Source organism: Lentinula edodes (assembly GCF_021015755.1).
Source record: "Lentinula edodes strain Le(Bin) 0899 ss11 chromosome Unknown C8R40scaffold_17, whole genome shotgun sequence".
Lineage (NCBI taxonomy): Eukaryota > Fungi > Basidiomycota > Agaricomycetes > Agaricales > Omphalotaceae > Lentinula > Lentinula edodes.
The window spans coordinates 201,659-226,123 of NW_025764323.1; the positions used below are offsets into that span (position 1 = coordinate 201,659).

The 24,465-nt window shown below is 46.5% G+C and overlaps 9 protein-coding genes across 9 annotated transcripts; 2 read left to right on the forward strand and 7 right to left on the reverse strand.

Moving 5' to 3' along the window:
* Nucleotides 1-213: 213 nt before the first annotated feature.
* C8R40DRAFT_201709 (uncharacterized protein) lies at nt 214-905 on the reverse strand. Its single transcript, XM_046234326.1, has one exon. It carries the CDS (start codon nt 672-674, stop codon nt 312-314), a length of 363 nt encoding a protein of 120 aa, XP_046086462.1. The 5' UTR covers nt 675-905; the 3' UTR covers nt 214-311.
* A 166-nt stretch (nt 906-1,071) lies between these two features.
* On the reverse strand, nt 1,072-5,977 carry C8R40DRAFT_201608 (Six-hairpin glycosidase-like protein). The gene is made up of 17 exons (XM_046234325.1): nt 5,322-5,977; nt 4,847-5,269; nt 3,873-4,790; nt 3,773-3,819; nt 3,530-3,715; nt 3,370-3,471; nt 3,152-3,313; nt 3,031-3,100; nt 2,699-2,978; nt 2,523-2,637; nt 2,340-2,470; nt 2,211-2,281; nt 1,972-2,148; nt 1,862-1,914; nt 1,740-1,807; nt 1,643-1,674; nt 1,072-1,579 (listed from the first exon to the last, which is right to left on the reverse strand). Exons 1-17 carry the CDS (start codon nt 5,676-5,678, stop codon nt 1,469-1,471), a joined length of 3,303 nt encoding a protein of 1,100 aa, XP_046086463.1. The 5' UTR covers nt 5,679-5,977; the 3' UTR covers nt 1,072-1,468.
* Nucleotides 5,978-6,114: 137 nt separating this feature from the next.
* C8R40DRAFT_1103808 (uncharacterized protein) lies at nt 6,115-10,842 on the reverse strand. Its single transcript, XM_046228039.1, has 5 exons — nt 10,756-10,842; nt 8,498-10,700; nt 8,394-8,446; nt 8,256-8,342; nt 6,115-8,204 (listed from the first exon to the last, which is right to left on the reverse strand). Exons 2-5 carry the CDS (start codon nt 10,615-10,617, stop codon nt 6,379-6,381), a joined length of 4,086 nt encoding a protein of 1,361 aa, XP_046086464.1. The 5' UTR covers nt 10,618-10,700; nt 10,756-10,842; the 3' UTR covers nt 6,115-6,378.
* Nucleotides 10,842-12,807, reverse strand: C8R40DRAFT_1103815 (mitochondrial carrier domain-containing protein). The gene is made up of 11 exons (XM_046228040.1): nt 12,544-12,807; nt 12,422-12,488; nt 12,228-12,365; nt 12,166-12,175; nt 12,085-12,111; nt 11,947-12,028; nt 11,621-11,878; nt 11,458-11,565; nt 11,219-11,395; nt 11,111-11,157; nt 10,842-11,062 (listed from the first exon to the last, which is right to left on the reverse strand). Exons 1-11 carry the CDS (start codon nt 12,650-12,652, stop codon nt 11,036-11,038), a joined length of 1,050 nt encoding a protein of 349 aa, XP_046086465.1. The 5' UTR covers nt 12,653-12,807; the 3' UTR covers nt 10,842-11,035.
* Nucleotides 12,808-14,153: 1,346 nt separating this feature from the next.
* C8R40DRAFT_1045420 (uncharacterized protein) lies at nt 14,154-15,350 on the reverse strand (the record flags this gene model as incomplete). The annotated part of the gene is made up of 6 exons (XM_046224302.1): nt 14,154-14,257; nt 14,320-14,466; nt 14,582-14,634; nt 14,699-14,847; nt 14,907-15,186; nt 15,250-15,350. 6 exons carry the CDS (start codon nt 15,348-15,350, stop codon nt 14,154-14,156), a joined length of 834 nt encoding a protein of 277 aa, XP_046086466.1.
* Nucleotides 15,351-16,171: 821 nt separating this feature from the next.
* Nucleotides 16,172-18,630, reverse strand: C8R40DRAFT_1103820 (thiamine biosynthetic bifunctional enzyme Thi4). Its single transcript, XM_046228041.1, has 13 exons — nt 18,535-18,630; nt 18,450-18,473; nt 18,339-18,398; nt 17,988-18,282; nt 17,869-17,931; nt 17,532-17,809; nt 17,301-17,475; nt 17,155-17,241; nt 17,071-17,094; nt 16,964-17,016; nt 16,829-16,910; nt 16,548-16,770; nt 16,172-16,492 (listed from the first exon to the last, which is right to left on the reverse strand). The coding sequence occupies exons 1-13, from the start codon at nt 18,589-18,591 to the stop codon at nt 16,345-16,347; spliced, it is 1,569 nt and encodes a 522-aa protein (XP_046086467.1). The 5' UTR covers nt 18,592-18,630; the 3' UTR covers nt 16,172-16,344.
* Nucleotides 18,631-20,951, reverse strand: C8R40DRAFT_1103826 (uncharacterized protein). Its single transcript, XM_046228042.1, has 8 exons — nt 20,556-20,951; nt 20,365-20,493; nt 20,217-20,315; nt 19,938-20,157; nt 19,554-19,888; nt 19,151-19,499; nt 19,024-19,101; nt 18,631-18,969 (listed from the first exon to the last, which is right to left on the reverse strand). Exons 1-8 carry the CDS (start codon nt 20,877-20,879, stop codon nt 18,941-18,943), a joined length of 1,563 nt encoding a protein of 520 aa, XP_046086468.1. The 5' UTR covers nt 20,880-20,951; the 3' UTR covers nt 18,631-18,940.
* A 69-nt stretch (nt 20,952-21,020) lies between these two features.
* On the forward strand, nt 21,021-22,511 carry C8R40DRAFT_1103828 (uncharacterized protein). The gene is made up of 3 exons (XM_046228043.1): nt 21,021-21,451; nt 21,501-21,713; nt 21,769-22,511. The coding sequence occupies exons 1-3, from the start codon at nt 21,180-21,182 to the stop codon at nt 22,304-22,306; spliced, it is 1,023 nt and encodes a 340-aa protein (XP_046086469.1). The 5' UTR covers nt 21,021-21,179; the 3' UTR covers nt 22,307-22,511.
* On the forward strand, nt 22,492-24,010 carry C8R40DRAFT_202215 (uncharacterized protein). The gene is made up of 6 exons (XM_046234327.1): nt 22,492-22,693; nt 22,900-22,959; nt 23,008-23,123; nt 23,175-23,681; nt 23,732-23,762; nt 23,818-24,010. Exons 1-6 carry the CDS (start codon nt 22,576-22,578, stop codon nt 23,958-23,960), a joined length of 975 nt encoding a protein of 324 aa, XP_046086470.1. The 5' UTR covers nt 22,492-22,575; the 3' UTR covers nt 23,961-24,010.
* Nucleotides 24,011-24,465: the final 455 nt, after the last annotated feature.

Genomic DNA, 24,465 nt, shown 5'->3' on the forward strand with positions numbered 1-24,465 from the left:
AATTTTGTGTCGTGTGCAAGAGGATTGACTTGATTGTGGGCCTCCACAGTTGAGTCCTACAGGCACATAATACGAGAGTCAACCAGTTGGTAATACTTAGAAGGGTCAGACAATTCTACTATGTGAAAGTGTCGAGTGTGACCCCTGCACAAAGATAAAAACATATGCATAGAACCAAATAAAATGACCTTTGGAACGATTTGCATTGAGCGCATCAACTCAGAGTGTGGTTCGGACGAGGACGGGAGGTCCGCGTCATGATCAAGTCACATCCCAATTTCCCAAGGTGTTGATAACTGAACCGTTAGATCTCAAAATTTGTACACATTCTCAGAACATGGTGCAGTACCATAAGAGAGGCTTTTGAAGCTCTGAGAATCACTTCTGCGTAAGGGGGGTGGAGAGAAAGGCGTCGAAGACCGTGGGAAATATTTGAGTTCTGCGTAAAAGGTCCAAAACTCTTCCAAACCGTAAACAAAATAAATATTGAGATCCGTAGATCTACCACTCCGGGAAAGCGTGTCATCCTTGTGCAGGGGCCATGCTAATCTTCTCTGTATCGTTCCAATTTTTTCGTATGTCACCCCGAAGGGGACATAATGTAACAGTCCAACAATCGAGGAGAGGAGCATGAAAATGATTGTACACAATCTACGGGGAATGGGCGCTACCATCGTAGGCGCTGATTTGAACCAGTGCCAGCATTGATTGGAGTAAATCAAATCCTTATATTACTGTTAACGTCTGTATCAGTCTCGCTCATTATGACTGGTACCATCCTCATGTAATCTTGCAAGGCATTCTTCTGGCATTCTTACAATCAAAAAGACGCTCAAGAAACCTTCTTAAAGTTCTTTGCAGGCTAATGCACTAGCACAGTTTCAGGTCCTGGGGCATTTTTCGGTCAGGAGAATTTTAGTTCATCCTTGTGCTGGGGCGATGCTAATGTAATGTTCTTTCACAATGCCTGACATAGAAGATTAGCATGGCCCCTGCACGAGGATGACCGAAAATCTCTCAGCGCCCCCCGGGTCGCCGAGGTCGTTCCCTTGAACTGTGTTACATTGTATTCATATGCAGATGAGCAGAACGTGAATAGAAGTGAATGGACCTTAGTATCCGCCTGGTATCCGCTGTGACCTATCGGAATGATACTGTGGCTAAAACATATGCAACCTGTGTCAAATAATTGCTGAGCGTGATCAGCAACAAACCAGTCTGCCCAGGTCTGCCCAAGTCGAAAACTAGTCAACGGAGTCTTGATGCGACGTAGAAAAATGCCGATACAATCCTTGCCAGTTGACCAAGTCCGCAAGACTGTACTTGGTGCAAGCAAAATAATATACCAGCGTTCTATTGGACTATAGTCTACATTCAGCGGATCTGGTATCAAAATTACAGTAGTAACAGTATACTTGGAGCTCTACAACAACATTTCGAAAACTAAAAAACCCGTCATAACAATCAACTAAAGTGCATCGGGAGAGATATCCCCCAGAGTGTTGCGGTCATAAGCGCTCATCATGCTAAAGGCAGAACGATTATCATCCCCAAATTCAGACTGCGAGTCGATAGTTTCCTGTATAAAGTCCGGTTAATATCAGGATAACAACGAAGGATAACAACTCTTCATAAGACGCACATCGAAATAGTGGTTTGCTGTACTACGAGGGGCTGTTGTTCAACAACACAATATCAGTAACAAATAAACGCTATTCACATATGAGAAAAGCACTTACTTCGGGGTGTTTTAGGAAGTCGGCAACTGACACCACTTTGCAATATATGATACGCAACCAAGCCAGACCTACAACGAGTTTACAGTCAAATTTCTATAGTAAAACAAGTTTCGGTCACATACCACCCAGTTTGATGCGACGCTCCCAGACCACGACCGTCATCAGCGTGGAAGAACTGGTGATGAAGTATCAATATCAATAATATCTTGCCGGACGAAATACCACAACTCACCTCATAGAACCATACGTAGTCACGGAAATGAGGGTCATGATCCAACTTGGGATTACCACCGTTCGTGGCACGACGACCTTGCATATCTCTGCCGAAAATATGGATAATACGGTGTTGAATTTCCTCCGCAACAGCAACGAGGTTCATGTAATCTCCGCTTCCAGTGGGACATTCAACCTGAGAAGCACAACTTGTATCAGAAAAAAAAACACAGGTCGCGCGCAGTCGCATCAACGGACCTGTAGCTCGTCACCATAGTACTGGTAGAAACGCTGAAGACTTTCGATGAGCAAAAAGTTGGTCGCGAGCCCTAATACATATCAGATAAATTGAGGATCGCGCATCATCCACCAGTAACAGAAACTTACAAATAGGTCCTCTCCAGTTCGAGTTTCCACCGAACATGCCCGACTTTGAATCTCCAGGCCAATAGTTGACTTCGTATCGTTGACCGTGCACATCCATGCCCCACGGCTCGTCCTTGTGCTTTTTCGACAATCTATCTCCAAGTCTGAGCAACTGAGGAGCCCATAATGATCAAAAATACTTACGATCGAATTCCATGTTCGCTGAAAAATTCGTCTTCATCAAGCATCTTCTGCAAGATACTGACTAGACGTTCTTTGCTGGCCAGCGCCAACAATCGACGCTGATCCCTTCCTCCGACTAAAGCAGAGAAGAAAAAAGATAAGAAATGATGCTTACAGACATGAGTCGACTTACTTACCTTTCATATTGGCGATGTTCCTGTCCGAAACCCCCGGTCGATTGTCAATGAACCATTCCATACGTTTCTTGAATCCGGGCAAGCGTTTCAGAACCGAAGGCTCCAAGACCATTGTCGCATATAGAGGAATTAAGCCGACGAGACTGCGAACAGGCAACTGCATGGTGTTGCCGGGACCAAATGAAATCGCATCGTAGTACATTCCGTCTTCTTCGTTCCACAAACTCGATTCGTTATCACCAGCTTTGTATGTCATAGCATCAGAAATGAAAAGGAAGTGCTTCAAAAAAGGTTAGTAAGGAATCGTCGCGATTTTCAGAATTGTGGCAAACCTCAAAAAACTTGGAAGCGATATCTTCATACACGTGGTTGTGTTTAGCGAGTTCGAGTGCAATATTAAGCCTAAATATGACGTTCAGTAGATGAAGATGAAAATCATGAAAGAAAACTTGCATGTTCAGACAATAGAAAGCCATCCAAGCGGTACCATCTGCTTGACGCAAGTTTCCTCCGGTCGGAAGAGGTTCAGAACGGTTAAAAAGGCCGATATTGTCCAGCCCTAGGAAACCACCTTCGAAGACGTTGCTCCCTTCAGCGTCTTTTCGATTGACCCACCTAAAACAACCTTTCAGAACGACGAGTTAGATCAAAAGATAAGAAGTACGACTAACCAGGTGAAATTCAATAGAAGCTTTTGGAATACCCTTTCCAAGAATTCAAGGTCTTCGCGGCCATAAAGTTTGCGTTCAATTTTGAAGACTCGGAAAGTGGCCCTGGAAATTCAAAAAAGATCAAAATTCAAAGATGATAAGGCAATTGTCGCATGCATACCAGGCGTGTACAGGTGGGTTCACATCGCCAAAGTTCCACTCGTAGGCGGGAAGTTGACCGTCGGGCTTCATGTACCACTCCCTAGTCATGAGATCCAGCTGTTTCTTAGCATATGCAGGGTCAACGACTGCAAGAGGAATGCAATGGAAAGCAGTGTCCCATGCAGCGAAGAACGGATACTCCCATCTAGTGATCGACGTTAGTGATGGCGATCATCTATCTCGGTAGTAAAATACGACTTGCTTGTCGGGCATGGATAATACGTCCGCAACATGCATGTGGCGCCAATCCTTTAAGATAATATTCAAGTGACAGTCGATGAGCACGCTCAAAGAGATCTTACCCGGTTTCTGATGAACTTGCGTTCGGGAGGAGGAGGAGGTTGAGCAGGATCACCCTCCAACCATTCCTTCTGAATGAACTTGTAGTACTGTTTCGTCCAGAGCATCCCTCCCAACGCTTGTCGCATGATTTGTTTGAAATCATCGCTGATAGGCCCAAAGACGAGGGAGTTGTAAAATTCATCTGCTTCCTGACGACGAGCTTCAACAGCATCATCAAAGATACCTTCGTCCTCAATGCTAAGGTCCTTTTTCACAGAGAGAGGCGTAAGTTTGAGACGGACAACAGAGCAGCCCCCTTGGCCGGGTACATCTTTGAAAATGTAATGAGCAGCAGACTTAGTCCCGGTCTTGTTCGGGTTCACAAAATCAGGTCCAGATGGAAAAGGTGTGCAAGGACCTTCCTCTACTTCGTCATCGTCGACTTCGGAGCCAGCAGTAGAGTAGACACGAGCTCGAGAGCGGATCTTATGTGAGAAGAAGTCTTCATCACCCTCAGGTGGGGGAGGGCGATGAGAAGGAATAATATGGTCGTGGAAAGCGTCTTTGACGTAGGGCGTTTCATTCTGACCTCCGTAAAGGCGACTAAAGTTGGTGTTGTTCTCGGTAAATAGCAATTCTGGTTCAACGGCTTCTGTCTCGGGATCAACGTCAAAGTTGCCATCTGGACCAACCGGTGGGGGAGAAGGAAGACAATAAAGGTGGGTTTTAGGTTGGTCTGGATGTTTGGCGGTGATATAATTGATGCCGCTGCGATTATGGGCAGTCAAGGAAGGCATGGGAGGCTTTTCTAAGGGCCATGACCAAGTGTTCGGGAACCACAGTTGGGGGATGATATGGAGAGTTGCAGGATCAGGCCCTCGATTATAGGCAGTAATCCTGATATAGACATTATCTGGTTCGTCTTCGTCCTTGGCGTACTGATGGTACGTAATGTAAGTCAGAAGATACGCGCATATATGCGTCTAGGACTTACCTCCACGAAGACATCCCAGTACCTATCTTCATCGAACGCGTCTGAGTCGAGAATCTCATATTCGGCAACGTCACGACTACGATTCTGGTTCTCAGTAACCAGTTCTTCGTACGGGTAGCGACGTTGAGGGTATTTGTAAAGGAATTTCATGTACGAGTGGGAAGGAGTCGAGTCAAGGTAGTAGTAGAGCTCTTTAACGTCCTCGCCGTGATTGCCTTGATGTCCAGTGACACCAAACAGGCGCTCCTTGAGAATGGGATCCTTGCCATTCCAAAGAGAGAGGGAGAAACAAAGACGTTGATGATTGTCGGAAATTCCAGCAATACCGTCTTCGCCCCAACGGTAAGCACGAGATCGCGCGTGTTCATGAGGAAAATGACTCCAGGCATCTCCGTTGGCCGAGTAATCTTCACGTACCGTGGCCTAGAACGATGCTCATAATTTAGATTGACAAGCAAAGATTGGAGATACTTACCCATTGACGGTCACTAAGATAAGGGCCCCAACGTTTCCAGTGTCTTTCACGTCGCTCGTCCTGTTCAAGGCGATATCGCTCTACGCCTTTATAATCAGCGCCAATCCGAGACGCAAGGCGTTCACGGTAAGAGCGATCGTCTTGCTGTTGACGAGCATCAAGCTCATCGTCGTCAGGTGATGGATCAGATACTTTTGTAGACTTCGGAGGAGCAGCGGCAGGTGGCTTCGGCGTCGAAGGGACAGCAGGAATGTTGATAGTCAACGCCGGCTCGGAGCGAGGAAGGCCATCATCATTAGAAATATTACCTCCTCTGAATAATTTTTGTTGGACCTTTTTCACTGCATCAGAAGCCATTATGAGTGAATATTCGTGATGAAAAGAGCTAGCGTCGCTGAGTCGTTGACTGAAGAAATAAAAGGTGATGATGGAGGGAGCCAAAGGAATCTGGAGGAATGACGCGATGTATTTATACGGTAACGTGTTGTGACGCGTTGGACATCTTTTCAGAAACTTTCAGTACCCTCTGCCCTTCGGTACTGACTGAGGCTTGAGAAAAGCAAGCATATGAGTAAAGGTAAAATGGGCAACAATTAGTATACAGTAAATCTAAGCGAACCGTGCATTGAGTACGCTGTACAAAGATGACATGAACGAAGATACGTCGCATCACGAAGGCCCGCTGGCAGGATCAGTTGATCATCGATGTTCCAGACCTATTCAATCTTCACTCGTCCCGCCGCCCCTCATAAGTTGTCTATTTGCTCTTCACACGAATCCGTTGGATCAAACATTGGCAAAATTGAGTGGATACTTGATGAACTTTACTACTTAGATGCGTAATGGACAGAAACGAGGAGAAGATGTACGCAAAGACGAGCAGATGTACAGGTATACTTAAGGACGAAGCAATGCAGATAGGAGACAAACAAAGAAGGACGAATGATGAGGGTATATATATAAGTATTATAAGACAAACGATCCGCAGATTGGAGTCCATAGCGCCAATGTATTAAGAAAAGCTGAGATGGACAGCTAAAACACCATAGTATGTCGATCAGCTCCAATTACCTCCTGCATCGGCAGCTAGTAGAACACTTTGAGTCCAATCTTCCTGATCTTCTTGGTCACCAAGTAGACCTAAGTGGTTAGACGATGCAGATGATGTCAAGGTCTTTGACGTTAGCTTCGATCGTGCTGTAGGGTACGGCCTCAAATGAGACGGCATAGTAGCATCACTCGACAATGGAAGTGACAACGTCGAACTAGCAGGGGTGCAGTACCGATTGGCAATGGGGGTCTCGCCAACAGGAGTTATGACTACATCTTCGACATGCTGCTCCTCATTGGTCTGGGCAGCAGTTCGCACTTGCAAATCTGGCGAGAGTCGCGGATCGAAACCAAGGCCGAACCGGAGCGGCGAAGCTGCGATGTTAGTGTCGAGCACAGGTGGAGAGAAGAATGCAACAGACTGAGCTGTGACGGCAGACGACGGTGTAGATACAGAAGAATCCGATGATAAGCTCGGCGCCAAGGGTGTTGGAATGGGTGAGGATATGACTGGTTTTCCGTCAGCAAGCGACTTCAACGAGGATGCAGATCGCTTGGAGAAAAGGAGCTGCAATGAGGGCTTTTTGATTCGACGCGCTCTTGGGGAAGAAGGCGCAGAGTTTGTCGGCGAAGGGCTGCCCAGGGAAAGACTAGGTGCAGACATCCGGGGTGACACAGGCGTTACGGGTGAGTCGTCGGGTGCCGTTGGAAACTTGATGTGCCCACTAAGGTGATTATCGAGGAACCTCCGCGGATGAACGAAATCATCCCCAGCAATCTCAACTTCGGACGGTGAAAGTAACTTCCCGAGACGAGGCTTTTCAAGTGGCAGATGGGTCAACGAAGGCCCTGCGGATGAAGACGACGGTGTTCTCAATGACTCAACCGACGAAGATAAAGGGGGCGAGGGAACTCCACGTTCAAACGGAGATGAAGCAAACTCAGACCGCGTGTCGGAATTAGAGATATACGACGAGCCGTCATCTCGCAAAGACATCGATTCGAACGATACGTCTGTTGAACCTGAAGGATATGGTAACTCGTTGTGGACGACAGGTGAGGTGCCATCTACAGGAACTACCTGGGGAACAGCAGCAGCTCGGCGTGGTCCATGAGGCTTTTTCGATCGGATCCTTTCTTCACTCGTAGGACTGCGTTCAAGGCTCAGACGCTCGTGTCCATGAATAACTCGAGAACTAGTTGGAGGAGAAGAGGAGGCTGATGCCGAGGATAATGAGCCTTCATCAATTTCCTGAGCCGCCGTTGTATCACTGGTGTCTGGACGAGCCGTATGTCCAGCTTCCGCAATATCTGAACTTGGGCTGATATCTAGAATCGCATCTTCTCGTTTGATATCCAGAACTGGTGACGGATCTTCCTGTTCCCAAATGTCTTCGGCCTCGCAGAGAACCTTCAACAGTGGAGGATTCATATTGAGGCTGGGGCAAAACACCAACAACAGATTATTCAATGGCATTCTCGTATGTTGACTCTCCTTCGCAGTAGCCTTTATCAAGTCTGTGACGGTTAAAATAAGATCCCTGTTTTCGATGGGCAGTTGACGAACAAGGGACTTCAAGACATTCAAAAGCGAACGAGATGGTGGTCGTAAACCACTCAAATTGGGCATTGCGAGGGTCGAGAGTGAAGGCGGTTTTCGCAAGCCTTGCAGACCGTTTTTGGGACCCGATGGTAGTGGAGGCCCTCGTTGCCCAGACATAGCGCGTGGTGACACGGGTTGCTCTCGCAGCTGTTGTTCGTTTGTAGCTTGCTCGTGGGCTAGGGCAGCCTCAAAGTAAGGGAGTAGGGAATGTGTTAAGATCGGTTCCGGGACTATCAGTAATGTTAGCAACGGTCACATGAGATACAACACGACGAACTTACGTTCACGAAGGAAAGCTTTGAATATCGACGCTACTGCATGAGGGTCGAGCTCCCCTGGCGAACATTCTTGCAAGTTATAGTCAGCACCTAGTGATACGTGAGGTTCATATACGAAAAAAATCTGCAACAGTTGCATACCTGTATCAAATTCATGACGGAGCTTTGCGACATGTGAGGGCCTGCCATTGACACTAAACGATCAAAGTCAGTGTTTTTCACACTCAGATAATTGATAAACATGCCGAAAAAGTCCTTCTTCGCCGACTCCCCACAGGAGTAGATGTTGTGCACATCTCACTACAAGCGCAGGTAGCCGCCTAGTCTCCAGAGCTTTTGATTGCTTTTTCGTTATAGTACCCAGCGTTTCCATCGTCATTTTCGACCGATCAAAGCCTGAACTCGAATCGTAGTTTGGCGAACGGCCTACAGACGTTTCCTTTACTACGACTGTTAATGGCCTTCCAAATACAATTCCACCAGCAACGGCTGCACCTCCAGCGGTCTTTCGCAATGGGCTTCTGATCTGTGTTCCTAACGAAGGGCCGGCAGGAACGAGAAGAGCATCCGAATCTGAGGTGCCGGATGAACTGACACTCCAAGCACCAGAAGGTGCGTCCGGTGTTCGCCTCTGCTTGCCCCGTCCCGATGACATTTGTCCCGAAGAATTATTGGAAGTCGTTCGACCAAGTGCATGATCAGAAGAATAGCCTGTGCTAGAAGAAGACGAAGAGTATCCTGATGAGTTTGAAGAAAAGCCCCAACGACCCAGCTTCTCCGCCGCGCGCCGAGCGAGATTTGCAGCAGGTGCTAGACTTCCTGTGATACTTATCGCAGTACTACGTTGGTGTGGTTGAGGGGACGGGGTGTTCCGATGATAAGCGGAAGGAGGCACCGGACGAGAAGTGTGACTATGATGATGGTGATAGGTCTCAGAAGAAGCATTGTTGGTGGCGGTCCATGCAGCCAGACGACCCCGAATGTTGTTACCAGTGGATTGTACACCAGAGCTAGACGGTGCAATTATACCGCTAGCAGCGGCACGAGTGAGTGTTGGGGTCTCATTGGACAAGGACGGAGTCATTCGAGGATGAGATTCGCGGGGAGATCTAGGTTTTAATTGGTCTAAAGCACCTGTGCTCGTTGCCGAAGGTGGTGAGATGGCAAACTTTGTAGCTTTCCCAAGGTTGAGTGACATGGATCTTCGACCCTTGATGTTGGTAGATGAAGTATTAGCACTAAGCGGTATTGGCGTGATTTCTTCAGATGCCGATACAAATGATGAATCGTCCTCCTCCTCTGGAGGTCCAAACTCGGCGTCGGTAATGAGCGCACTCAGGCGCTTATTAACCGGCACGATGGTGTGGTTTGACTGTAATGATTCTGCCATTGACACTGGGCGTGAGGAGCGAGGCCCTGCTCCTGCACCAGGTCGTATTGTGTGATGGCTCATCGTGGAATCACTCTTCCTCCAGATATCCTTTTCAGTATCTGTTTTATTGGAAAGTTCCTTCGGAACCTCCTTGGCAGCCTCGTTCGTCTTCACTTGTGCAGCAGCAGCCTCATTTGCCTTCACTTGTGCGGCAGCCTCATTTGCATTCACCTGGGCCGCCTCTCGTTCCTCCTCGCCGAGTCTCATAAAAGTGACGGCCGAAGATATGCCGGGGCTCATTGGAATAATTGAGCCACGATTATCCACTTTTTTGAGGGGCGAGATGGGAGTGGATGTCGGGACCAACTTGGCCACCTGCATAGATGAAGGTTTAGGTGGTGGTGTCGGTGGAATTGGAGATGCATGAGGGGATTTGGCGGCTCTCTTCGCGCCACCAATAACCTGAGTGGCGATCTGTGTTAGCTTTGTAGACCTCGGGAATTTCGATGCTGGGGGAGTCACCTGTGAGGACGTAGAGGGAGAAGATGCTGGCGAGTCCCATTCCTTGTTGTCTGTCACGGCGAACAGCTTGGTTGAATCTTCGGACTTTTTCCTCCGACCTGCAAATGCACGTTTGAGCTTGATACCAGTATTTGCGGCAGCTGTAGAAATTGAAAGGCCCTTGTGCGACGCCGAGGGCTTGCTAAAATTTTGGCCCATGACCACTGCAAGAGAAGAACTGCGAGGACGGGTTGCTGCGAGAGCCAAGTCATGCCCTGCAGCATGCCTAGGAATAGGAGCAGGCAACGGTGTGGTGTGGTTGGCGAGATGATCCGATGAAACGATATCTGACTGGCTCGAGTCCTGTGGGAGCATGTCAGAGGCTGCGGAGCCTGAGGAAAACGAGGACGACAGCGAGGTAGAAGTGGATGGAGAAGAACTGAAGGTATCAGGCCAGCCTGAAGGCCGGTTGTTCTTCGGAATTGGGAACATTTCTCGGCCGCAGCGTTGATAGACAGTACAAGGATTGACGAAAGCTTCTCAAGGTAGATTAGAAGGTTCTAGCTGTGCTAATTCTAAAGGGATTGACGACGTCAGATATATGGTCAGCTAAGAAGGGTCGCGGCTCACAATAGTATAATGTACTCTTGAACGTTGAGAGCAACGACAACAGCCCAACGAGCAGGACATGCGACCTGATGTTGATGGAGAGCTTGTATGAATAATAAAAATGATTATCATTGTGCTATTTTTCTGCCAGCCCTGAGTTTCGGCGCTAATTCTAGGTTACTATTACATGGTATACATGTATCCCAAGCTAATCCTGAGTTTCTATAAGTATAAAACAAATCCTGGTAATGTACTAGTAAGGATAGTATGTATATAGCCCAACGAAGACTAAGGAGCGTTCTCAAGTCGAGATCAAAAGCTCTTTCACCTGTGAGAACCTTAGCTCTCGCCTCTGTAACAATAAAAGATAACACACCAATTCATAAGTGAAGAACGATGTTGCAATGCTTGGAGCGACTTTCACTGCATTGAACACTGTTTCAGTCGGGCTCACCGGTGGTAACGCATGGAAAAATAGCCTTACAAAGATTAGGCCATAACCCTCTATACAGTCCTTGAATTCCTTCCGTGCGCACAATGCCAACCAAAGCATCCAGAGCACCGGTATACTTGACTCCTAGCGCGCTGGATTTCATACCAGTGACTTGCATTTTTCGACGAAGGACGTCAAATGGATAAGTGAGTGTCTGTGAGATTGAACCTGCATGTACAATGAAATCGTCATAATTTCACAGGGCAGACCGAATGAATGATGGAACATACCCGCAAGAGCACCGCATGTCAGCTTCCGCGTTACAGAGTTTTGTCCCGGTGGAGTTATGATACCACGCAACAGTTCATATGCCGCGAAGTTTATGCCTACGTACGGTGCTAATCTCCACAGTTCAGACCTGGGTTATTATCGGAGGAGAGAAAACAAGCCCACCTACACCAAAGGCTGTAGCCACAAGTCCGCGATATAACCCACGGATTCCGCCTTCTTCCCGCACAATCTTCATCGTCATGCCCCACATAGTCAGCTCTTGCGATGTATACGGATGAGATGAAGTGTGAAACGTATTTTGTGTAGAGGGCTTGAGATTTGACGTCGAATTGGTGATTGGTGATTGTGACTTAGTGATGGGTATACTTGCTGTCGCGATTGAGAGACGAGCGCGGACGATGTCGAGGGGGTATGTAGTACCTATGGCAGCCAGACCTCTTTATCAATTCGCTAGGAAGACGGACGCTATGTAGTTGGTTATGACTTACAGACAGATGTGATTCCGGCCAAGGCACCGCTGGCCAGTCGCTTTGGTGTATCCAATTCTTTTGATCCATGTTTGGTGAAAAACTGATAAATTGACGTCAGCATTGTAGTACTTAACAAACATATTTCTAGAAGTCAACCTTTTTGAGTTCTTCGTAGGTTGTGAACTAGAAGTCGTCTTGAGCATCCAAGACCTCAACAAAGATTGCGAAATCACTCACTTGTACTGCACTAATAGATTTGATCAGTATAGGACAGACAGCATTTCAGCTCCGAGACTTGCCTATACGGAACTATCCGTAAACAGTTGATTCCATTACCTCTCATGTATCCTCTAAAGCCTTCTTCTTTCCACATCCGCACCAAGCTACGCCAGACGCCTTTGTAGGGTTGTGCATCGGATGTGCGGGGCTGAACCTGCCTGAAGTAGTCCGACTACGTCGTGAATAAACCAGATGAGAATCGATTCAAGCGCACTGAATTATCTTCAACCGTTCAAGGGGAGAGACTATAGTCCTCGAAGCAGCCCCTGCACACCCGCCAGCTAGGATAAAAGGCGTTAAATATTTTGAATTTTTGATTAGACGACTAGCTCGTACCGATAAAATATGAGGCAACCTCCGGAGACACTATCAAGGACGAAAGAAGGCCCTTCGATTGAGTGGACGACGAACTAAGAGGAGAGCTTGAAACCGAAGAAGTGGACATGTGTAAAGTATATGTGCAATCTATGTGCAGACGTCGAAAGGTGAATAGTTGTGAGGCAAGACGTCAAGGATGCATGAAAGACCAGTCACAGAGTGTGAGCAAATTTATCGCACAAGCGCCCAATTATCCTAATGTTCTTTTTTGGCAAAAAACCCTCATCTTCCGTAACTGTATGATCAAGTTTTAGTGCCAACTTCAAGTCTTACAGTCTTTGAACAAAAGACGGGCAGTCGAGACAACATAGTCCGTATGTCGCAATGATACCTGCCAATAATTATGAATTGCGGCTGCATGATCATTGTAGGAGCCTGTATGAGCTCGTATGGGTACAACGAAATGCAAACCATCAATGAGGTATCGGATTCGTTGTTATTTCGTGACAGTGTATGTTTAACATATACTATGAACAAATAAGTAATTTCCTGGCATATGTATGTAGGATTCTATATATTACATATGATTCTTCCTGACATAGTAATAACGTATAGGATCACAGGTTGTGTTGAGGGTATACTGTACATATATGTACAACGATAATGGCACACGAGGCTCCCCGGATAAAAATCTGTCCAGACAGTATTTGCACTAAATAGAGGAAATCGAACACAATCCATAGCCAACTTCAGCGAGAGCCGTGATAAGTTTCTGTAGCCTGATGATAATCTGGGGGAGGATGATGATCAACATAGCTATGCGATAACTCGACGTTTGAACCCGACGCGGTGGGCTCTTCCGATACTGAACCAAAGTCTTGCGGTCGCCCATTTACCACCATCCGAGTTGCCTGCAGTTGCTCAACTGATAACCCAGATAGTGACTCCCCAGCAGAGTTAGGTAAAGCCAAAGTACCTCCCTTGGGATGCATTTGGATCATTGAGCTGGCACCTGAAGGAGCTCTACGAGGAGACGTAGAATTGGTGATAGACCGTGCCACTGTCAGACTACGCGTAGATGTCGCCTAGAGGTCCAACAAACTAAGTACTTGAGAGTCGCAAATGAAATGAAAATTACCAACATATTGTGATGAAGAGTCATCATCAGCCGTTGATAATGTATGAGTACTAGCAAAATCCATGAACGTAGTGGGAACTTCCGGACCCCCGATTAAGCGACTTTGACTGTCGCCGGGGGTTGGGCCACGATATTCGTACATCACTGGCCCAGAGATGTTAAACTGAGAGTTTGGAAGATCAAGCTCAGGCTTCATGCCTATCTCGGACTCTAAAACTGCTGGCCCCTCTCGACGACGCACGTTATAGTTCCTGCGACGACGAAGATACCACCAGAGCCCGACCGTTAGGATACCGCAGAGTACGAGGAGACCAATCACAAGCCCCGCTATGGCCCCACCTGAGAGCCTGATGACCCGATGAGATTTCGTAGTGGAAAACTATTGATTGGGCGTTTTATTGCTCACCTGCCGGAACCTCCACCTGACGAACTGAGATAAAACAATTTGGCACTTTAGTATTTAAACACCACGATAGTAGCATACAAATAATCACCTGTTCGCAATTGAGGGCGTCGTGTAAACTTGAGCGAAATCAACCGCGAACATTTGACCTGCAGCTGAAGGCTCAAAAAGTAACTTCAGGGTGTGGGATCCTTAACCCGGAGTCGATCATCAGTACATTTCTCGGAATCCTTCGGAGGATAGCGATCCTGACCTGGACCAAGACCATCCGCATGATAGAGAAGGGTTTGCGACGCATTCATGCTTTTCTGGGCTGAAAAGCTCAACAAATCCCCGTTTAATTGGATGGAAAAGGGAGCATAGGCTGGGCCCACGGGACCATACAATGAAACACCGTCTCCTAATTATCAGTCATAATCATTTGGCGTATAAGAATGAAGGATCTGGATAACTTACCCTAACAGTTTCAAGTAAAGAAAGCAGGTCAGCCCCATTTGCATCGCTTTGAAACAAACTTGAGCTTACTTGAAATTCATAAGTGAAAAATGCACCAGGAGTTGAAGTCAAACTTGAATTCGCCATGAGCTTCGATAAGACAGAAAGACAGTACATCGAGGGCAGCAAATACTCACTGTCCAGAACTACCCGAAAAGAAACCAAGTTCACTCGGAGTATCAGACCAAGCACTACTAGGTGAATACACAAATGAAGGATCATCATCCTGAACGGTGGTGACTAATAATTGCTCGTTGCTTTGCCCAATATTACCATGCCAAGTGATCTGCAATATTCCAGGTGACCACATGAAATGCAGGAAATTGGAAAGGAGATTGGACTAACAAAATCCAAGTCGACAAACTGCCCCGCAGATCCCTGATTTTCCAGAACCACAGTATGCAGTCCCTGCTCTAAATCCGTCTTCGAAAAAAGGGACGTCTGGAAGATACCCGGATCCGTAGCTTCTCCTGAGGCAGCAGGAAAAGTTGTCCGGTCAATCGAGACTTGATAGAGGCCATGATTCCCTCGTTTCGAACCGAACAGTTCTATTCCTGTACCGTTGAAAGTGAAAGAAGCTGTGCCTCCACTAGTACTGGTTGCGAAAAAACTCGAACTAGTATAGCTGATCCCGCATACATGCTGTCAGTATCATAGGACTACGACTCAGGAAAAAGCAGTAATTCACCTGCTCGCAAGGTTATCCGATTGGCTAGAGCCTTGCTTCCAATCAGGAGAGTAGATGATTACTGGGGAAAAGTCTTCGATTGTAGAGATTAGCGAAGGCATCTTGCGAAAGGCGACCAATGGAAGGATAGATGGGCTAAAAGGAAGGACTTGAAGAGATTGAAACAAACTGTGACCTGCAGATCGCGGCCTCCAGGGTCTGAAGAAATTGACAAGACGTAGAGAGAATCGAAGAAAAGAGAAGAAGAATGATTGTCAAATGTGCCCGCGCATATATGTCGCATTCGATTGGCGAACTGTTGATATTTTGATTGATGAAAAATTAACCAATCCCATTAACTTGTTGCTAGGGTAGTTTCCCGGATGGATTAAGACGCTAAGTACATACACTGAGATAATTTTTGAACAAATCAGCGTAAGAAAAACTGGGCGTCCCATGGAACAGCCAGCGAACATTTCTCTCTAGTGGGGTCTGGACACGTAACAAACACTTGAACGCTGGCTTGATGCTCCGAGGCGCACTATGAAGTAATAAGTCAAGAAAGAATTGATCGAACATGAAAACCACACTCATTTTCAAATGATTTCCCTTGATTTTCCCGAATCACAAAGAAGAGAGCCAAACGGCAGTGGCAAATTGTTATCTACTACTATAATGATAGCTAATCACCCTAAGTACTTTACAATGCTACCCCGGAATTGAAGCAGCCTCAGATCGTTCTTTCTTTTACTCCTCCATCATCTCTACCTCGATTATACTCTAGTTGCTGTTCGTTCTTAGAACCAGCTTAGAACATATGACTTCACGTTCACTATGCCTGCCTTTCCAATTTTGATGTGCAGGCACACTATGGACTTGTAAAGCTCACCGGCTTGTCATCAGCACACTTCTGTGTGAGGCCTCTGACAGTATGTACACACTTGCGGCGCGCCGCATTGAATCTACCTTTCAATTCTGAGTACATTAGTCACCAAGCAAGGTGTGGTCCACGACAATGGAGCCTAATAATGAGAGACTCTGAACAAAAAGCGATTATGCCGAACGTACTCTGATTCAGAGATTCCAATACACTCTGTGATTTAACCAAACCTTATTTTATTGAATCTGAATGCGCGCTCGCTCTTGTATACTGCGAGGAGTGAGCGTAAACAATTCATCAATCAAGGCGGGAAAGAAAGTGCCAGGGCCTTTGACATCTTCTCGCAGTGCTGCCAATTCGGCGCTGATAGTAAGTGCCAAAATGCTATGAAAATATTATGTAGAATTGGAATGATATTCCGAACGGTGAGCGGACTCACCCTCCGATTGCACCTAGGAAAATATCACCGATGACTAGCTTCCCTTCCTTATCCTCCCCTTGTGCTAAAATCATAGCTCCAGCACAATGAGAAGCAATGCACGAGCCAGCTATGCAACCGGAGCCTGTGATTTGACCCAACAGTTGGTGTCCATTAGACAAAACGGCGACATTGGCACCATCCGATATATAATCGATTTCGCCGCTCATCACAATCACGCAGCCTAGAGGTGCCAAGAACATAAGCAACGTGACGACACATTTGCAGAACAATGTGCTTGCGTTCTTTCCGAGCAAGATTTCTGACAAAAGAAACAGGATCTTTAAATCCTGACCCTATGGTGTCGACGCCTTTGGATTGTACCTAAAGGTTTCAGAGGATCAATGACTTTCAAATGCGCACGCAAGTGATTAAACCTCATTTGATCCTGCTAGAGCTGCGAGCTCGCCTGCATTTCCTTTGATGACACCTGCTATTGATGTGAGCAATGGAATTTCACTATCGACAGAAAAAAAATCCACACTGGCTTGCCAACTGTCTAACAATGCTGAGATGAAAGCTCTTTAGTTATCAAAGTGTCAATAAGCAACATCGAATTCGCACATACTATTGACAGAACTCTGACGAAAATGAGATGCGCCAACGCCGACAGGATCGAAGACAACAGGTTTCTTTTGAGCATTCGCACAGGATCCTATGATATTACCAGTTGAATGATCATCCAGGTTGAAACTTGATTGAATGTGGATTCACCAGCTACTACCATGCCTTCATATGCAGTGGGGACTAAAGTCCCAATATTGACCAAAAGTGCCCCATTTATACGCGATATGTCTTCCATTTCTTGTACAGTGGTGGCCATGATCGGTGAAGCACCTAGAGCTATCGTAGCATTGGCAGATTGTGCGATGGAAACATTATTTGTGATCTACAAGAGGAACTCAATGAACGTTCGGTGCAGAAACTTCATAGCGAGCTTCTGACTTGATGAACCAATGGATTGTGGTCTCGGACACAACTCATAATTTGAACGACCCCATCTATCACAGACCCTGCGGTATATTCTGAGCGCGTTCTCATAGCTTTGAAGATAGAGTCACCGCTTCTGAATGCAGAAAGGACTTCGCATAATTTTGCGGCAGCTTCCCGCGGCCGCGTCGAGGCTACTATCTCTGACACGACAGCGACACCATCTAACGCACGATTTGTTGTGCTGACAGTTCCATGGAGAGTTCGTAATAGATTTTTCAGCTTGATTCCGCCTACATATATTCATGGAAGGTCAAATCCTCTGCACAGACATAGGAGTTGAATCACTCACCAATACCGACCGCTTTGACAGAAGTCCCATCCAGCTTTCGTAACAATTCCCCCACTCCTCGAACTAGAAAGAAATAGGCTTGTCAAATCTTCAGCATTGCAAACGCAATCCTGACGAACCTCCAACAACTGGTTTGTTCAAAGTCTTCGTCGTCGTGGACCACACCGCTCCAATACCTACATAATCTACACCATCACTTACTGCCTTGTCTAATTCTTGAATGTTATTGCAAGAAACGCCGATGACTGTGCCCCTTGGCAGCAACTTCCGCGCAATTGAGACTGGCATATCGGATTGACCAACATGTACGCCAGCAGCCTGCACCGCAAGAGCGATATCGACACGATCATTAACAATCAGGGGAACATTGTATCGGTCGCAGATAACCTTCGACCTCAGTGCAACATCAAGAAACTGTATACTGTGAACGTCAGTATCGTATTCGATCAGGATGTAGATGTCATAAGCGCCTCGCGAGTGTCCGTATTCTTTTCTCGAATTTGCACGACGGTAACACCGCCTTGAAGAGACTATGTACTCCATGTGAGGGTAGTAAAAGGTTATGATAGCGAATGCGTAACCTGTTCCAATGAATCAAAGTAATCCTGCAAAAAGATTGATAACGTCAATGACCATTATGGCTATAATGGCTACAGGAAGACGAACCTGTCCTTGAGGAAGCAATTCTCGACCAGTGACAAGATATAACGAGTAGTCAATCATCTGATTCGCAGTATAAGATGGGGGATGCAGAATAAAATTGTCGTGAGAATGGACGGTCAAAGCTGGATATTTTCATCTATACAGAGATAGATTGGATATAGCTACAATGGAATCACTACACAGAATCGGTAATGCAAAAATTCACACCAAATTGTACAATGGAACAGCAAACAGACGAGAAAGGCAAAACAAACACGAATGGGAGGGTGTGAGCAGCATACAAACACTGGTCTACATAATTTAAAGATATGAATATCAAAATATGAGGTCCGAGAGAATAATGGGGAATCATCGAAGGAAAACTCATTTGCCCGCTAAGGCATTTTCAAAAGTACAGTAATTATAATTCTCATGCTGCCTGGGAGGGAGGTGCAAAACCTGGCATAAAATATGATCAGACAGAGCTCGACAAGATATAGGTCATAAACAGACCTCCCCTTCCGCGGCCCCTTCCACGTCCACGGAACTCGCCATCAGCTCCTCTCCAATCTCCTCGTCCACGGAATCCACCTGTCAAGTCATTATGGTTAAACCATCCGAGAGCACTAAATTTCTTTACCTCGGTCTCCTCCTCGATGCCCACCTCGGAAGCCTCCACGTTCACCGCCTCGATATCCTCCGCGATCATTGCCACGGAAGCCCCCACGGGAGCCACGGTCTCCACCTCGTGAACCCCGACCTCTTCCACGTCCACCGCGAGCCTGGGTAAACCCATCCTCTCCTTCGACAGCGGAAGAGATTTGATCATTTGTTGTGGGCTCAATAATGTCTGGAGACTCTTGAGGCTCTGGCTGTACAGTTGGCGTGACAGAGCCAGATTTGCCAAAAGTAGCATGAAGATTGTCAATGTCAGGCAGTTCGTTGTCATCCTCGGCAGCCCAATCCATAGGCTCACTTGAAGCAGGTACCTGCACATTTTCCTTTTCAGTGAGGGTAGCATGCGCATTTAATTTTTCGCCTACCTCGGGTGCAGGAGTTTCCTTGAGATGACCATTGACCTCCTCCGTCTCCTCTACTTGTTCTGAGCCATCTACAAGGTCAGCCGTGTCGACCCACTCCACATTTTCTTCGAAAGACGGTGTTTCTAACTCGCTTGCCTGCATAAAATGGAAGCTTCCGGTGGTGGTCATTGGAGCACTGACCAGACCAGCCACCTCCGGCTCGGTATACTCTTCGACTTCTGCAGAATGGTGTGAAGGTTCATGCTCATTTACCTCTACTGCATCTAGAGCAGCTGCCTCGGCTGGGGGAGCAGGAGGGGAGAGAACCTGATCACATATCTCCGAAAGCCGCGAACCTGAAACAGGAGAGTAAACGCAAGCACATCGACAGAACATATTCCTTACAAGAAACACCATCAAAATGACCGTTGGAAGATAGGAATTCTCGAACAATAACGTCTTTGGTTGCAGCATCACTTCCAAGTAGTATTACTCCAGCACCATTAACAGCATTTATCTCTTCCTGGTTGAATCCAAATTCAGATAAGTCGAGCTCCCCGGATGCAAGAAGTGCTAGCATGCGAAGGAAAACCACAAGTTTGATAGCTTTTTCTGCGTTAGAAGCCTGCAAAATTGGGTTATTATAGGATGTTCTTCTTGCGGGATTATTCTGGAGGCATATACCTCAGTAGCAGAAACAGCGTCGGATATCCGAAGCCTCTCAGCTTCTTCGGCGGCGCGTCGTTTTGAAGCAAGCTCGATCGCAAGTTCTGCTTCATGAACCTGAAGTTGCTTTTTATAACATCAGTTACAGAATGATTTCGAAACGCACCTCTACCGCTTTTTTTACTTCCAACAGCTCTTTTGAGACAGCTTCCAACGCCGGGAGGGAGTTGATCGCGCGTCTCTGATCCTCATTGAGTGTCGCGGGATCTACAGTAGTATAGGTCGTTATGCGCGTCTTGGAGGAGCAAAACAGAAGAGTTTGTGAACTGTAGGAGGATGTCGAATCTGAAGGCTTACAATCTTTTTGTTGGTGGCCTTCAGTCGTTTATTGACAAGATCCACAATCGGGCTGAGTTTGAGTGTCACGTCCTCGGTAGTCGATTGAGCTTCGGAAGGCTGAGCTACCAATTCAGGAGCGACAATGCCTTCTTGGATGTCCGCAATCTCGGGAGCTTTTTCCACAAGTGCTACAGTACTAGCGTCGGTAATTGCGACGAGAGACTCGCCTGCTTGCTCATTGGCTTTTGTCTTGGATTTACGCTTCTTCTTCAACTGCGACTTGGTGAGAGGCGGTGGTGGTGGAGCACCAGGAACAAGGCGTTGTACGGGTGTTTCAGACATTGTCGATGTAACTGGCTAGGTAGGGGATAATTCAAGGAGACGGTACAAATTTTGAAGCAAATTGAAAAAAAAACCGTGCTCATATCATGTGACGCAAGTGCAATAGACGCTCGCCAAATAAAGACTGACAGTACTGTACAATGGCTGACCATTACTGAGCACTTCTTTAGTATCTCTCTTTTGTCTCTCTATCCGTTCCATGTATGCGCCCAGACTATAATTGAAACTTCACAATCTCTAGCGTCTCGCCGTTGGCCGAAACTCACTCACTAAACCTACACACTCTTTCATTCGCTTATCATGTCTCCCTGTGAACCCTCAAGTTCGCTTGAAATTGTCACTAGACATACAGATTTTTCGTTCAAGGATGGTAACATTGCCTTGTTGGCTGGAAAATGCTATTTCCTCGTGCATCAAGGTCTCCTCTGTCGTCATTCTCCGGTTCTCAGAACTGCCTTGGAATCTCTTGAAGATGCCTCAACTTTTGTTTCCCTCGAAGGTCGGCCAGTGCTAGAAGTCCAAGACAGCTCAGAAGATATGTTCTATTTCTTGATAGCCTTGTATGATGGAATGTAAGCAGCTACATGTATGCTAATCAAACTAATTAACGCTTAAGCACAGACCTGATCTGTCGTCTACTACTAAATCTTTCGAAATCGTCTCTGCTATGCTGCGACTCACAACCAAGTATCAAGTACAGCGTTTACGAAATGATCTTTTGCGAGGATTCTCTATCGTTTGGCCTTCAAGTTTATCCCTATGGGATGCTCGTGAGGAGGCAATGCTGAGCTCCGATGGCGTATACGAACCTCGAAAATACACCCCTCATCCAATGTGAGTAATCGACTTTTCAAAGTCTTGATCTTAACCTTACACTTGCGCACATCAGATTCATCATCAATCTAGCACGATCAGTCAATGCACCTGAGCTTTTACCTTCCGCTTTCTATGATCTCTCTCGGAGCCCTATCAGCCACACTGCCGCAGGATACATCGCCTCAGGAACAGTAGAACGTCATCGTCTTTCAGAAGAAGACTTATTCAACCTCTTGAAAGGACGTGAAGATGCCTCCAGATTTCTGTCAACTTTCCTAGTAAACCAGCTTGAAGGTCGGAAACCTTCCTCCAATTGCATATATATGCAGACTGGAAATCATCCTCGACGACGATTCTGTCAACTCGCATTTGAAAACGTCTTCTACGATGTCCTCCGCGCCACGAATAGCCTCGTCTGCCACCGTAGCTGTGATCCTTTGTTCACCATCATGGACACCGAAATGATATATGAAAGAGGTGATGGAGGGTTTTTGCGTCCATGTGAATACTGTCGCTCAGAGTTTCATGCCGAAGTGGAAGCTGCCCGGGATGAATTTTGGAATTCACTGCCTGAATGGTTTGGCAATACCCAGGTATCTGTGTGGGGTTGAGATAAGACTGTCGATGGCAATGAACCTTCATTTCTGGTTCAAGAGATTTGTTATGTGTTTTTTGCTGAGATGTTCTTTCCGTTGTACCAGTGGCCGCTACATTGAGTAGAAGGTGATGACAATTCACATGAACATCTAATCATGAAGGTTACTTTCGCAAATTTTGGCAAGAAATATTGTATAATAATTCACATGTAGATCCTGTTTTAGACACTTGCGCCATCTCCGCAACTATCTGCACTCGCCACTTATTGCACAACTCTTTTGAAATGCAAGTAAAAGTCGTCAACTTCACAATTAACAAGGAACAACATGCAGTTTTTGGGACATTACTCTCTAATCGTGAATTTCTTAGCCTTTATCTTTCAAGTGCCATCACTTTTCTAGGTATGCAGGTGCATAACTGAGTTCCTTGGGACTGTTCAATATCACTGCTTACCGTCAACTAACAAACTTCTCCTTAGACTCAAACCTCGCGCCATCAATGTTGTATAGCTTCAGGCCATGCTTGAGGTGAAGTGTTATAAAGACTGTTTTTCGAAAGTTTTCTTGTATCAAACTCCAGAATAGCAGCTCAACCATAATGTCTTCAGATCGTTCCAGTAAACAACGACCACAGGACGTGACTCTACCGCCGATTTCGCAAATTCTTGGTAAGCTGTTTTTGTAGACATGATGATATCTTCTCACCGACCTCCCAGATACTATCCCCAGCAGGCCTGCCTCTAGCTCGGATTTATCCCTACCGCCTCTACGGGTTGGCCATGATCAAGGCTTCCAAGAAGGAAGCCAGCAGTCCGGTCATAGGAGTAGCAGAGTAAGCAGGTTAACCATCTCTTTTCCATCATACATATAATAAATGTTATAGGCTTATGTAACTTCGCCATTCAATAATCCTTCTGGAGTTCTCGATCTGCAGGACCCTCGAATGAAGAGGCCCCGCTACGATCAATCTGCTCCTGGTGGATCTTCTTACCCTCCTGTCAACCGAGCAGCCTCATACAGCACACCTTCTCCAGTTGCATCACGTTATCAACCCTCAGGTATGACAATGCCTGCGTCGTCTCCAGTCATACGCACGGAAAGGGTAGAAAATAGATACAGCGGCGCACCTTCTTTGAGCTATGGTCCGAGTCCATACTCCTATGTCCCTCCACCTCAACAGCATGCGCAAAGTTCCTCGTACTATGCGGCTTCTAGCGGATCCTCCCGCCCTCCCGCCATGGAAGATTCACGCGTAGAACAGCGGTCCCCTGGATACACCCCCGTAGCTATGGCCGGACAAGGGTCTCGTCCGGAGGAGGGTCCGTCGAAGGCGAACAAATACGAGTGTCGCTATTGCGGGAAGGGATTCCTTAGGCCGAGCGCTTTGAAGGTAAGTAGACTACATATTGAAGGCGAATTCAACGAATTCACATTCCGCAGATACACATCATATCTCATACAGGTGATAAAGGTTCGCATCAAATATCATCCCGATTCCGTCTTGTAATGATTGGCTCTACTTTTAGACTTTGTCTGCCCGGAGGAGAATTGTGGTCGTCGATTTGGAGTTCGTAGTAACATGTTGCGTCACATTCGCCTCGTGCACCAGAACAACCATTCGCATTCGTCGGGGGAAGAGCTTTCAAAAGACGACGAATGGTCTGATTAACTGATGTAACACAAATAGATAGAAGATAGTTACACAGTGCTACTGGGATGCTGAAGCCAGTGTACACTTAATTTATTCTAACTTATTCGAAGTAACTTATTCATACATGTGATTGACTCTGATTGACTAGTAGTATCTCTCTGATTTCTCTGAGTCGAAACACTGTCGAAACGCGTATGGTCTCTCGTTCATTACAGTGCCATGCAGTGAGCTCCGAAAGGACCAAACTTCGTCTGCTTTGCCATGACGAGTAGCCTTCAGTAGTATCTACTGCTCAATCGTCAATATCATGGAGTACTTTTTGAGTAGGGTAAATCTCCGTTTTACCGTTGGAGATTTTGATTCAAAAGGCATTCAGCTTAGAGGAGCTCGCTGTATCGAGGGAAAATGGATATCAACACAGCACTGAGTTTGGCTCTACTGCGATCATACTAGTAAAGTATTGGTCCTCGAGTCGCGATGTTTTGTTGAAGTCGTTCAAATCTTGGTTGCCGAGCGTTGCCGT

What these genes read in the sequence shown, in the direction of transcription:
- C8R40DRAFT_202215 (XM_046234327.1), top strand. Translation starts at nt 22,576, where the DNA reads ATGCAAGTAAAAGTCGTCAACTTCACAATTAACAAGGAACAACATGCA. An exon ending in TTAGGCCGAGCGCTTTGAAG is followed by an intron (nt 23,682 to 23,731) that starts GTAAGTAGACTA and finishes CACATTCCGCAG; the next exon opens with ATACACATCATATCTCATAC. An exon ending in ATCTCATACAGGTGATAAAG is followed by an intron (nt 23,763 to 23,817) that starts GTTCGCATCAAA and finishes CTCTACTTTTAG; the next exon opens with ACTTTGTCTGCCCGGAGGAG.
- C8R40DRAFT_201608 (XM_046234325.1), bottom strand. Translation starts at nt 5,678, where the DNA reads ATGGCTTCTGATGCAGTGAAAAAGGTCCAACAAAAATTATTCAGAGGA. An exon ending in GCTTTCTATTGTCTGAACAT is followed by an intron (nt 3,101 to 3,151) that starts GCAAGTTTTCTT and finishes CGTCATATTTAG; the next exon opens with GCTTAATATTGCACTCGAAC. An exon ending in ACTATGGTGACGAGCTACAG is followed by an intron (nt 2,149 to 2,210) that starts GTCCGTTGATGC and finishes TGTGCTTCTCAG; the next exon opens with GTTGAATGTCCCACTGGAAG.
- C8R40DRAFT_201709 (XM_046234326.1), bottom strand. Translation starts at nt 674, where the DNA reads ATGGTAGCGCCCATTCCCCGTAGATTGTGTACAATCATTTTCATGCTC.
- C8R40DRAFT_1103826 (XM_046228042.1), bottom strand. Translation starts at nt 20,879, where the DNA reads ATGTCTGAAACACCCGTACAACGCCTTGTTCCTGGTGCTCCACCACCA. An exon ending in ACGCTGTTTCTGCTACTGAG is followed by an intron (nt 20,158 to 20,216) that starts GTATATGCCTCC and finishes CCAATTTTGCAG; the next exon opens with GCTTCTAACGCAGAAAAAGC. An exon ending in GCATCGAGGAGGAGACCGAG is followed by an intron (nt 19,102 to 19,150) that starts GTAAAGAAATTT and finishes ATGACTTGACAG; the next exon opens with GTGGATTCCGTGGACGAGGA.
- C8R40DRAFT_1103828 (XM_046228043.1), top strand. Translation starts at nt 21,180, where the DNA reads ATGTCTCCCTGTGAACCCTCAAGTTCGCTTGAAATTGTCACTAGACAT. An exon ending in ATAGCCTTGTATGATGGAAT is followed by an intron (nt 21,452 to 21,500) that starts GTAAGCAGCTAC and finishes GCTTAAGCACAG; the next exon opens with ACCTGATCTGTCGTCTACTA. An exon ending in AAATACACCCCTCATCCAAT is followed by an intron (nt 21,714 to 21,768) that starts GTGAGTAATCGA and finishes TGCGCACATCAG; the next exon opens with ATTCATCATCAATCTAGCAC.
- C8R40DRAFT_1103820 (XM_046228041.1), bottom strand. Translation starts at nt 18,591, where the DNA reads ATGATTGACTACTCGTTATATCTTGTCACTGGTCGAGAATTGCTTCCT. An exon ending in ACAATCCATTGGTTCATCAA is followed by an intron (nt 17,476 to 17,531) that starts GTCAGAAGCTCG and finishes TTCCTCTTGTAG; the next exon opens with ATCACAAATAATGTTTCCAT. An exon ending in TTCCTAGGTGCAATCGGAGG is followed by an intron (nt 16,493 to 16,547) that starts GTGAGTCCGCTC and finishes ATATTTTCATAG; the next exon opens with CATTTTGGCACTTACTATCA.
- C8R40DRAFT_1103808 (XM_046228039.1), bottom strand. Translation starts at nt 10,617, where the DNA reads ATGTTCCCAATTCCGAAGAACAACCGGCCTTCAGGCTGGCCTGATACC. An exon ending in GGCGAAGAAGGACTTTTTCG is followed by an intron (nt 8,447 to 8,497) that starts GCATGTTTATCA and finishes TTGATCGTTTAG; the next exon opens with TGTCAATGGCAGGCCCTCAC. An exon ending in CAAAGCTTTCCTTCGTGAAC is followed by an intron (nt 8,205 to 8,255) that starts GTAAGTTCGTCG and finishes CATTACTGATAG; the next exon opens with TCCCGGAACCGATCTTAACA.
- C8R40DRAFT_1103815 (XM_046228040.1), bottom strand. Translation starts at nt 12,652, where the DNA reads ATGTCCACTTCTTCGGTTTCAAGCTCTCCTCTTAGTTCGTCGTCCACT. An exon ending in AGGGTTATGGCCTAATCTTT is followed by an intron (nt 11,158 to 11,218) that starts GTAAGGCTATTT and finishes TGTTCAATGCAG; the next exon opens with TGAAAGTCGCTCCAAGCATT. An exon ending in CGTTCTTCACTTATGAATTG is followed by an intron (nt 11,063 to 11,110) that starts GTGTGTTATCTT and finishes AGGTTCTCACAG; the next exon opens with GTGAAAGAGCTTTTGATCTC.